Consider the following 12,823-nt stretch of genomic DNA (forward strand, 5'->3'; position numbering starts at 1 on the left):
CCTAACCGCCCTCCCCTGCCGGCCTGATCGCCCCTAACCGCCCTCCCCTGCCGGCCTGATCGCCCCCAACCGCCCTCCCCTGCCGGCCTGATCGCCCCCAACCGCCCTCCCCTGCCGGCCTGATCGCCCCCAACCGCCCTCCCCTGTCGGTCTGATCGCCCCTAACCGCCCTCCCCTGCCGGCCTGATCGCCCCCAACCGCCCTCCCCTGTCGGTCTGATCGCCCCTAACCGCCCTCCCCTGCTGGCCCGATCGCCCCTAACCGCCCTCCCCTTCTGGCCTGATCGCCCCTAACCGCCCTCCCCTTCTGGCCTGATCGCCCCTAACTGCTCTCCCCTGCCGGCCTGATCGCCCCTAACCGCCCTCCCCTGCCGGCCTGATCGCCCCTCACCGCCCTCCCCTGCTGGCCTGATCGCCCCTAACCGCCCTCCCCTGCTGGCCTGATCGCCCCTAACCGCCCTCCCCTGCCGGCCTGATCGCCCCTAACCGCCCTCCCCTGCTGGCCTGATCGCCCCTAACCGCCCTCCCCTGCCGGCCTGATCGCCCCTAACCGCCCTCCCCTTCCGTCCTGATCGCCCCTAACTGCCCTCCCCTGCCGGCCTGATCGCCCCTAACCGCCCTACCCTGCCGGCCTGATCGCCCCTAACTGCCCTCCCCTGCCAGCCTGATCGCCCCTAACTGCCCTCCCCTGCCGGCCTGATCGCCCCTAACTGCCCTCCCCTGCCGGCCTGATCGCCCCCAACTGCTCTCCCCTGCCGGCCTGATCGCCCCTAACTGCCCTCCCCTGCCGGCCTGATCGCCCCTAACTGCCCTCCCCTGCCGGCCTGATCGCCCCCAACTGCTCTCCCCTTCTGGCCTGATCGCCCCTAACTGCTCTCCCCTGCCGGCCTGATCGCCCCTAACCGCCCTCCCCTGCTGGCCTGATCACCCCTAACCGCCCTCCCCTGCCGGCCTGATCGCCCCTAACCGCCCTCCCCTGCCGGCCTGATCGTCCCTAACTGCCCTCCCCTGCCGGCCTGATTGCCCCTAACTGCCCTCCCCTGCCGGCCTGATCGCCCCTAACTGCCCTCCCCTGCCGGCCTGATCGCCCCCAACTGCCCTCCCCTGCCGGCCTGATCGCCCCTAACTGCCTCCCCTGCTGGCCTGATCACCCCTAACCCCTCTGCCTCAGCCCTGCCACCGTGGCTTGGTCTGGAAGGTCGTCCCGAAGACGTCTTGTCTATCCAGTCTAATTAGCATATCCCCTTTTATTAGTACAGATTTTTTATTTTTAATTAAAAAATATATTTTTATTGATTTCAGAGAGGACAGGAGAGGGAGAAACATCCGTGATGAGAGAGAATCATGGACCGGCCGCCTCCTGCACGGCCCCGACTGGGGATCGAGCCCACAACCCGGGCCTGAGCCCTTGACCGGGAATCGAACCCGTGACCTCCTGGTTCACAGGTCGATGCTCAACCACTGAGCCACACCCGCCGGGCAAGAGGGGTTTCTGGGGAGCATTTGGGGAATGGTCCTGTCTTTCCCTCCACAGGTTACATCAGTGATGGGGATGACGGCCGATACCCGCCCAGGCCCAAGCCCCGGCCCCCGGCAGGTATGTGTGCGCTTCTCCGACCGACGGGGAGGGTGCCCGGGGCCCAAGGTCCCCACCTGGTGCACCCTGGGTCCCTGTGGGAGATGCTGGGGCGGGGTCTTCCCGTCCTACCTGCCCCTTGGAGTGCGGGCTGTGCACCTGGAGGTTCGCCCCCTACTGGTTGGGGATGGAGCCCGCAACCCGGGCATGTGCCCTTGACCGGGAATCGAACCCTGGCCTCCTGGTTCATAGGTTGATGCTCAACCACTGAGCCACACCGGCCGAGTGTGCACACCTGCCTTTAGGTGCTAGTGGGTCTGTGAGTATGTGTGTGTGTGTGTGTATATCTCTCTGAATATCTATATCTATATATCGATATCTGTCAATATAGATACATAGATATGGATAAATAGATATTGATATGTAGATGCTATTGATATAGCATAGATATAGATATAGACATAGACATAGACATAGATAGACATAGATATAGATATAGATATAGATATAGACATAGACATAGATAGACATAGACATAGACATAGACATAGACATAGATATAGATATAGATATAGATATAGATATAGATATAGACATAGACATAGACATAGACATAGACATAGACATAGACATAGATATAGATATAGATATAGATATAGATATAGATATAGATATAGACATAGACATAGACATAGACATAGACATAGATAGACATAGATATAGATATATAGATATAGACATAGACATAGACATAGACATAGACATAGATATAGATATAGACATAGACATAGACATAGACATAGACATAGACATAGATATAGATATAGATATAGATATAGACATAGACATAGACATAGACATAGATAGACATAGATATAGATATATAGATATAGACATAGACATAGACATAGACATAGACATAGACATAGACATAGACATAGATATAGATATAGACATAGACATAGACATAGACATAGATAGACATAGATATAGATATATAGATATAGACATAGACATAGACATAGACATAGACATAGATATAGATATAGACATAGACATAGACATAGACATAGATAGACATAGATATAGATATATAGATATAGACATAGACATAGACATAGACATAGATATAGATATAGATATAGACATAGACATAGACATAGACATAGATAGACATAGATATAGATATATAGATATAGACATAGACATAGACATAGACATAGATATAGATATATAGATATAGACATAGACATAGACATAGACATAGACATAGACATAGACATAGACATAGACATAGACATAGACATAGACATAGATATAGATATAGACATAGACATAGACATAGACATAGATAGACATAGATATAGATATATAGATATAGACATAGACATAGACATAGACATAGATATAGATATAGATATAGACATAGACATAGACATAGACATAGATAGACATAGATATAGATATATAGATATAGACATAGACATAGACATAGACATAGATAGACATAGATATAGATATATAGATATAGACATAGACATAGACATAGACATAGACATAGACATAGACATAGACATAGACATAGATATAGATATAGACATAGACATAGACATAGACATAGATAGACATAGATATAGATATAGACATAGACATAGACATAGATAGACATAGATATAGATATATAGATATAGACATAGACATAGACATAGACATAGACATAGACATAGATATATAGATATAGACATAGACATAGACATAGACATAGACATAGACATAGACATAGACATAGATATAGATATAGATATAGTATAGCTATAGATATGGGTATGGGTATAGATATAGATATAGATATAGATATAGATGATATAGATATAGACACAGATACAGATACAGATACAGATAAAAATATAGATATAGATATAGTATAGATACAGGTATGGGTATGGGTGTAGGCATAGAGATATAGATATAGATATAGATATAGATATAGATATAGATATAGATATAGATATAGATATAGATATAGATATAGTATAGATACAGGAATGGGTATGGGTATAGGTATAGAGATATAGATATAGATACAGATATAGATATATACATACACACGGGGTTTCCCAAACAATGTACCTAGACTTTAACAGCTCATAGCTCAACGTTGAAAATGAAATGGACTTTCACCATCCCTGCCTTTACTGACAATGACTAGAAATGTGCGTATCCATCTTCTCCGACACCACATCTATCTACGTATAAAAACCTAAGCGACCCAATGACCGAACGACTCAACGACCGGTCGACCGGTCGCCATGACACACACTGACCACCAGGGGGCAGACGCTCAATGCCGGAGCTGCCCCCTGGTGGTCAGCGCGCTCCGGCAGCCAACCCCCCGCGGCCCCTCCCCCCAGCTGGCCCCCCTCCCCACCCCCATTGGCCCCAATCGCTGGCCAGGCCGCGGGACGGAACCTGTGCATGAATTTGTGCACCCGCCACCTGCGTCCGTGCCCTTGGCGGGGAGCTGAGCCTGCGACCGGGAAGCCATGACATGGGGGGACCCCTGGCCACCAGAGGGGGTTCCCTTTGGGGGTGACTCTTGGGTGTGGCTTTGTGCCGTCAGGTAAAACCTGTGCAGGTAAAATGGTCCGTTATTCCATCTTCTTCTCTCCTGCAGGTGGCGGTGGCTACAGCAATGACGGCTACGGAAGCTCGCACGGTACACCCCACTTCCGGGGCCCCCCAGAGGGCGGTGGGGGGTACAATTGGGGGAGTATATCCAGCCATAGCTCCCGGTTGGGCTCCCACAATCCCTTGTTCCTGGGGTCTTGGGTGTTGGTATTGTCTTTAGATATTCACGCAAGAAATAATTTTGGTAGAAAACACAGATTTATCATGAAAATCTATAATTTTTTTATTGATTCATAAAGGACACAGTCTAGGGTTATGTATGAAATAGAACATCGGGTCCATGGCCTCCACAGCTTTGCTGGCACATACGCATTCTTTTGTTGAAATTTAACAGCCTTTGAACATGGGATATGTATACAGTGTATATATACAAAGGGTGTCCCAAAATTCACGCAAGAAGTAATTTTGATAGAAAACACAGGTATGTCATAAAAAATTGTAATTTTTTATTGATTCATAAAGGAGACAGTCTAGGGTTTATGTATGGAATAGCACGTCGGGTCACTGGCCTCCCTGGCTTTGCTGGCACAGACGCAAAGCCGCGGTCTCCATTGGTCTTCCTGGTCCCTGCTCCTGGGCCATCATTGGCACTTGGTGATGCTGATCGAATCGAAGGGATTGACATGTCAAAGGGCAATAGATACTAGAATCTGATTCAATAAACCAAGAATAATTAGCCTTTTATTTTGTTTTCATTGTCGTTGTTCATGCTCACGCAGAATTCAAATCTTGCGTGAATTCTGGGACACCCTATATATTTTTAAAACATATTTTTATTGATTTCGGAGAAGAAAGGAGAGGGTGAGAGGGAGAGGAACATCCATGAGGAGAGAGAATCATGGACCGGCTGCCTCCCGCACGCCCCCTACTGGTTGGGGATGGAGCCCGCAACCTGTGCCTGTGCCCTTGACCGGGACTCGAACCCAGGACCTCCTGGTTCATAAGTCGACGCTCAACCCCTGAGCCACACCGGCCGGCATCTCTTCGTTTTCATTGGCCCTGATGACGATGCAGCATGTGTTTTGGACGCATCTGGTGGGCTTTTGCCCCTCTTGACCATTCAGAGGGCAAATTTGCATGTGGCTGAGGCAGGCCCCACCTTTTGGGGGTGGGACCAAGCACCTCCATCTCCACGGGGTCTCCTGGGCATGAGAAAAGGGCTGGAGGGTGACCGTGTCTTCCGATTGGATGCCCTGGTGACTTTTCCCAGCATCTTTCTTTCCGGGGTTCCTGTCTTCCACGTATGGGCTGCCTCTCTGGGTGTCGCCGGGGCCTTGCCTGGTGCCTCACGGGCCCTTTCTGTCCTGCAGGTGGAGGGCGCAATAGACCCAGCTCGAATGGATATAATTATGGTAAAGGCGTGGTGTCCGCACAGCGGCGAGGGGCGAGGGTGTCTTTGGAGAGCTGACACCCCCCCCTCTGGGTGCTGGGGGGGAGGAGAGGGGACTCTATACCCCTTTTTGTCTGCGCCTTTTGCACGGGGACTGACTCACCATCTGCTCCTGCTTTGCATGCAATTTCGTTGTTGCTTTTGCAAAAAAATATGTTTGTATCAATTTCACAGAAGAAGGGAGAGAGAGAGACATGAATGATGAGAGTCATGGACCGGCTGCCTCCTGCACGCCCCCGACTGGGGATGGAGCCTGCAACCCGGGCCTGTGCCCTTGACCGGGAATCGAACCCTGACCTCCGGGTTCCTAGGTCGATGCTCAACCACTGAGCCACACTTGCCGGGCGAGGCCTTAGTTGCTTAAAGGGATGGAGGCCTGCTTGGCCTGGTATTGCATGTGCATGCATGCCTTTGTGTGCCCCTGTGCATGATGTAGCTATGAACATGCTTGTGCATGGGTGTTTATGGGTGTGTGTGCATGTGCTGGTGGCTGTATGTGCATTCGTATGCCTATGTATCATGTACACACGTGTGTGAGCATTGATTTGCATGCATGTGCACATGTGTTTAACACATTTGCACAGTCATGTGGTCTTTGCGCATTCACACATGCATATGTGAGCATACATGTGCACGTACACATGTATGCATGTTTTGTGCAAGTGTGTGCATGTGCACATGTGTGCATGCACGTGGCTTTTGTAAGTTCACACATGCATACGCGGGCATTGATTTGTATATGTGTGCATGTGTGTTTGTGCATGCGTGTACATGCATGTGGCATTTGCAAGTTCACAGTGCATGCAGGGATGTACGTGTGTTCCCATGTGCTACACATGCAGGAGGTTTGCAAGCACGCACCTGTGTTTATGTAGTTTGCACACACACACACACAGGCGCCTGCCTACATGTGTGTGCACGTATGTGTGCTTGTCTGAATTGCACGTCTTTGCTCATGCGTGCGTGTTCCCTGACCCTCGACATGCACGCTGTGTTTCCGGGTCCCTTCATGCCCCATTCCAGTCCCCACGGTGATAGGTCGGCCACTGGGGGCCGCAATTGGCCCCTCCAATGCACACGTGACCCTGTGCTTTTCCCGTTGCAGGTGGAGGCGGCTACAACACGTATGGCAACCCGCACGGTAATTCATGGGTGCAGCCCAGCCCCATCTTTTCATTTTTCACCTGGAGGCCCGGTGCATGAAATTCGTGCACTCAGCGGGGGTCCCTCAGCCCGGCCTGCACCCTCTCGCAGTCCGGGGGCCCTCGGGGGATGTCCGACTGCCCGGGAGGTGGGAGAGGCTCCCGCCACCGCCACCGCACTCGCCAGCTGTTCTGTGTTGAGCGTCTGCCCCCTGGTGGTCAGTGCGTGTCATAGCGACCGGTCATTCTGCCATTGGGCTGAATGTGAGAGGGCACGGGACAGGCTGAGGGACCCCACCAGTATACAGGGATGTGGAAGGTTGGCTTGCTGCTGGGGTCCGGCCGATCGGGACTGAGTGAGACGGGCCTGACACGCCCTGGAGCCCTCCCGTGGTCCCTCCCTGGCTAGCCAACCTCCCGCGTCCCTCCCCGGCCCCGATCGTGCACCCGTGGGGTCCCTCAGCCTGGCCTGCACCCTCTTGCCATCCGGGACCCCTCGGGGGATGTTGGGGAGCCGGTTTCGACCCGATCTTGTAGGCCCGGCCGAGGGACCCCACTGGTGCATGAATTCATGCACTGAGCCTCTAGTTATTAATATTTTGAAAAGAGTTAAGTTTTTTTAAAGCCCTAGAGGGTTTGGATCAGCAGATAAAGCATCAACCTTTGGACTGAAGGGTCCCCGGTTCGATTCTGGCCAAGGGCACATGCCAGGGTTGTGGGCTCGATCCCCTGTGGGGGGCTTGCAGGACGCAGCTGACCCATGATTCTCTGTCATCATGGATGTTTCAATCTCTCTCTCCTTTCCTCTCTCTCTCTTAAAAATAGTCAATAAAACATATATTAAAAAAAAGAATTAATGAAAAAGGTGTATCCGTTGTCTAGTGTGAAGTTTTCACACCGTGACCACTGAGAAAATGAATGAAAAATGTGTATCGGTCAGCTACGCTGTGTAACAAAGGATCCTGACACACAGTAGCTTGAAACACAGCCATTTATCTGATGAGCAGACGGGCACATCTACATTACCTATACGCTTGATGGAAAAGGGCCCGCCCCTATTCATGTTTTGTAAAGAATTAATCATAGAAGTGTATCAGCTAGTTTGGCTGCGTAACAAAGCGTCCTGACGCACAGCAGCTTGAAACACAGCCATTTATCCAATGAGCGGACGGGCACGTCTACACGAATCCATTCTTTTGTAAAGAATGAATTCTATGCAGGGATCTAAGGGTCAGGGAGACCCGCGGTAACACCCATTTCGTTCCCGAACTGGGGGTGACGGTGAGCTAGGTTAGGGTGTCGGCGTTCCTGCGGGCCCCATTTTTTTTTTTCCCCCGTCAGACGATCTTGCTTTTCCTTGACTCCTGCAGGAAACACGGTCGCAAAAATCGTGTCTCCCATCGTATCCGTCGTGGTGGTGACGCTGGTGGGGGCCGCGGTCGGCTATTTCCAACGTAACAGGAGGAGAAATTGCTTTAGAGGAAATGGTGAGTTCCACCCACCACCCTTTTTTTTTCCTATTTATAGAAAATACATACTTTCTGGTATCTTTCATGAGCAACGTTATTTCTGGGTAAGTCCAATAGAGACCTTCGTGCCTGGTTAAGGGATTAATTTTTGTTTTTTTCTCCCATTCGTTTTTAGAGAGAGTGGAAGGGAGGGAGGGAGGCGGGGGGAGAGAGAGAGAGAGAGACATGGACCAGTTGTCTCTTGCGTGCCCTTGACTTGGAATCAAACCCACATGGGCCTCCATTCCAACCAGTGAGCCACACTGGGTCAGGGTGCAAATATTATCATTTTTTAATATATATTTTTATTGATCTCAGAGAGGAAGGGAGATAGAGATAGAAACGTCAATGTGAGAATCATGGATCGGCTGCCTTCTGCAGGCTCCCGACTGGGGATGGAGCCCACAACCCGGGCACGTGCCCTTGGCCGGGAATCGAACCGTGACCTCCTGGTTCCTAGGTCGATGCTAACCACTGAGCCACCCTGGCCTGGCCGGAGGGTTTTCCTTCCTCCGCTGCCAAGTTCTCACGGCTGTCTTTTCTTACAGAACCCGAACACGTGTGACCGGGACGCCCGGTGGTCGCCCCGAGGAGAAACATCGCACCGGACAGCCACCCTCGTCCGTCGCTGCTGTGGGGACTCGATCTCATTCTTGGTGTCATTCACCTCCCCCCCCCCCCCAAAAAAAGTGTTTTCTCGCCCGTTGGACCTCGATGGGTGGCCTCAAAGCAACCCCAACCTCCCTCCACACTCATTGGATGGGCTGTGTGTCTGTAGATCAGTTAGTCAGTTGGACCCGGGCAGGGGGCGGGGGGGGGTGGGGTGTCCCCAAGATGATTGGATTTGTTCCGTTGACTCATTCATTCAGACACAGAGATTTTTTGACGTGGTTCTCAACTATGACACTACCTCCTGGGGCCGCGATTCCACCCGATTTTTTTAAAATCTTTATTGTTGAAAGTATTACATATGTTCCCCTCTCTCCCCACCCCCATTGAACCCCTTCTAGCCCACCTCCAACCCCCCATCCCAGGCCTTCCCCACCCCCTATTGTCTGTGCCCACGGGTTATGCATACTAGGTGTACCGGCTCATACTGCAGATTTTTTTCAATCGATGGAGTTACACATCCTATATCACAGTGGTTCTCAACCTTCCTCATGCTGCGACCCTTTAGTACAGCTCCTCATGTCGTGGTGACCCCCAATTTCATGGTTACAAATCGAACATCACGAAAGCACAGTGATCAATCACAAAAACTATATGCAATTACATACGTGTTTTCCCATGGTCTTAGGCGACCCCTGTGAAAGGGTCGTTCGACCCCCAGAGGGGTCTCAACCCACAGGTTGAGAACTGCTGCTATGTAATAAAAGGCTAATATGCAAATTGACCAAACGGCGGAACAACCGGTTGCTATGACGCGCACTGACCACCAGGGGGCAGACGCTCAACGCTGGAACTGCCCCCTGGTGGTCAGTGCACTCAGCCAGAAGCCGGGCTCACTAAAGCCGTCCGTCGGACATCCCCCGAGGGCTCCCGGACTGCGAGAGGGCACAGGCCGGGCTGAGGGACACTCCGCCAACCCCAAGTCCACGAATTTTGAGCACCGGGCCTCTAGTATGTTGATAGATATGCGATTTGATACGTGTGCTATTTTGTTGTATTGACAACAAGCTTCAACGCTTCCTGTGTCAAATTTGCTGAAGGCGTTAACATCAGAGATATGTTTATGCTTAAAAATGTCGAATTTCGTGCCAAAAAAAAAAAAAAGAGAGACAGATTTGCGGGAAGTCTTAATTCGTTGCTTTATTTTGAAGAAAAGTGCTGCTGAAAGGGATCGTATCCTTCGGGAAGCTTACGGTGCACATGGTCCATCTCAAGATCCTTGTGCACGCTGGTTGAAACGCATTAAAAGCGACGATCTCGAGGCGAAAGACAAAGAACGTCCAGGTCGATCGGAACCGGCCAGAATGTTCCAGAAGACACGGCAAAGTCATCTTCCTTCGTGAGGACGCGCCACCACACACTTCAAAAACCAGCTAAAGACACGTTCAAAGGTCTGGCCTGGGACGTATGAACCCACCCGCCATGTTCACCAGTTCTGGCCCCTTCCGATGGCCACTCGTTCCAAGCAATGGCACACACACTTTCAACACGTATGAAGAAGTGGGAAAATCGGGTCTCTGAATGGTCTGCCCCAAAACAGGAGAAGTTCTACTGGGACGGGATCCACCAATCACCTGAAAGATGGGGGGAAATGTGTAGCTAGCGATGGACATGACGTTGCATAAAGCACTTTGGATGTTTCTCTTGGAATTCCTGTGTTTTCTTGGATTACGAAATCCGCATTTTTCACCCGTACAATGGGTATACGCACACAAGGTCTTCGGTGGGTCTCTTCCCGCCCACCCACCCTCCCCCGCCTTCCCTCTGTGATTCCTCACTCTGTTCCCTGCTTCCATGTCTCTGGGCTTATTTTGTTCGTCCGTGTATGTTGTTACTTAAGACTCCACGTAGGAGTGAGATCATGGGATATGTGTCTTTCTCCGATGGGCTTATTGCGCTCAGCGTCATGCCCTCCAGGGCCCTCTGTGCTGTCTCCAGGGGTGAGCGATCCACCTTTTTCACGGCTGCATAGTATTCCTCGGTGTCGACGGACCACAGTTTTGTGTGTTATGATCCACTTGTCTACCGATGGGCACTCCATTCCCGACTTTTCCACACTCTGTGCTTTGTCCCAAAAGACGGAATATTGGCCCAAAGGCCCGGGGTCCTGGGGCGGGAGTGGGACTGGCTCCTGGGAGACCAAGAATGATGCTTTCGGCGGCGTTGCCAACAATCCATGGTGGGGAGTAGAACGATGCTCCGTTCTTTGGTTACGTGAGTGGAAATGCGTGGAGGGTGACCTGGGAATGAGTGATGAGTGACATGGAGGCTGGGCACCCATCACCGATGCCAGACATACAGAATGGATTTGGGGGTGGGGGGAGGATTCTAAGGGTATAGTATCTCCTGTGAAAACATTCTCTGAGATTCAGGGTGGGGATACCTATCCATCCATCCATCCACTCATCCATCCATCCATCCATCCATCCATCCACTCATCTGTCCATCCATCCATCTATCCATTCACCCTTCTATATATTCATCATCCATCCATCCATCCATCCATCCATCCATCCATCCATCCATCCTTCTATCTGTCCATCCATTCATCCATCCACTCATCCTTCCATCCATCCATCCATCCATCCACTCATCCTTCCATCCATCCATCCATCCATCCATTCATCCATCCACTCATCCTTCCATCCATCCATCCATCCATCCATTCATCCATCCACTCATCCTTCCATCCATCCATCCATCCATCCATCCATCCATCCATCCATCCTTCCATCCATCCATCCATCCATCCATCCATCCATCCATCCATCCTGTGAAATCTTATGCTTTTCAATTTCTTTAAAAAATGTCTTTATTGATCTTGATTTTTAGAGAGAGAGGGACAGAGAGGGAGAGAGGGGTAGAAACATCCACGATGAGAGAGAATCATGGATCGCCTGCCTCCTGCACGCCCCCTACTGGGGATGCAGCCTGTGGGAATCGAACCAGCAACCACTTGGCTCATGGGTTGGTGTTCAACCACTGAGCCACACGGGGTCGGGGCTCAATCTCTTTTTTGGGAACGACTACGGGACAGAAATAGCGATTTTTTTTTAATCAGGTGCTCAGCCTTTTAGTGTTGTTCATCGCGTTTGATACGCTGTAGGTACCGTAGCTCAACGTGACGTACGGCTTTCTTCATGTATCTTGTTCCTTGTACTGGAGTAGAAAAAAATCTTACACCTTCCAACATCGAAAGAAACGTCACAGGTGTTTGCTTGTATTTTACGGATCCTTTCGGGGCGAGGAAAGGGGGTGATTAGGGCATATGACTGTCGTTGGACTCCGTGACGATGAATGTTTTGTAGGACTTGTAGACTTGGCCGTGAGTGTGCGAACCAAACAGTGAACACATCCCTGGAAATCTGGAATTCATGAGGAGGACTCCCTAAAAATGCCAAATGTTCAGGCTTCCATTATGGATTGGGGTCTACGTCTCCAAAGAGAGAGAGAGAGAGAGTTGAAAGCAAAAACTATTGGAAAAAAGAACTGAACGCTAATGATCATGATAGAAAAATGGTAAAGGTGGGAGGGATAAATGATGAGGGAAGGGGACTTGGGTTGGTGGACGGACAATGCTGTAGACAGATGATGTGTCATAGGATTGTATACTTGAAACCTGTATAATTTTATTAACCCAATGTCACCCCCATAAATTCAATAAAATGTTAAAAAAAGGAAAACCGCCAAAAAAAAATTGTTACAAATCTCTGTGTGTTGATCAATAAAGACAACCATAATAGATGATAGGTTGGATGAACATGGCGAATTAAGACAGCGTTTGCAGGTTTAGTTATGCGCTGGGGGTTTGCGTGGGGGGAAATCTCTGACGTTTCTTTTATAAAATAATT

General features: G+C 50.1%; 1 protein-coding gene across 8 annotated transcripts in view; it reads left to right on the top strand.

Annotated features, from left to right (window-relative positions):
* Positions 1-8,983, top strand: part of XG (Xg glycoprotein (Xg blood group)) — a 30,540-nt gene extending 21,557 nt beyond the window's left edge. For 5 of the 8 annotated variants that reach the window (XM_036311136.1, XM_036311131.1, XM_036311138.1 and 2 more), the window contains 6 exons: positions 1,534-1,596; positions 4,250-4,291; positions 5,574-5,615; positions 6,759-6,794; positions 8,166-8,282; positions 8,852-8,983. In XM_036311136.1, the coding sequence (XP_036167029.1) occupies positions 1,534-1,596; positions 4,250-4,291; positions 5,574-5,615; positions 6,759-6,794; positions 8,166-8,282; positions 8,852-8,868 (317 nt within the window). In that variant the 3' untranslated portion in view covers positions 8,869-8,983. The remainder of the gene's footprint in view (positions 1-1,533; positions 1,597-4,249; positions 4,292-5,573; positions 5,616-6,758; positions 6,795-8,165; positions 8,283-8,851) is intronic. The other 3 variants (XM_036311137.1, XM_036311132.1, XM_036311135.1) reach the window with 2 other exon arrangements.
* The last annotated feature ends 3,840 nt before the right edge of the window (positions 8,984-12,823 follow it).

Source organism: Myotis myotis, unplaced genomic scaffold (genome assembly GCF_014108235.1).
Source record: "Myotis myotis isolate mMyoMyo1 unplaced genomic scaffold, mMyoMyo1.p scaffold_m19_p_50, whole genome shotgun sequence".
In the NCBI taxonomy this organism is placed as follows: domain Eukaryota; kingdom Metazoa; phylum Chordata; class Mammalia; order Chiroptera; family Vespertilionidae; genus Myotis; species Myotis myotis.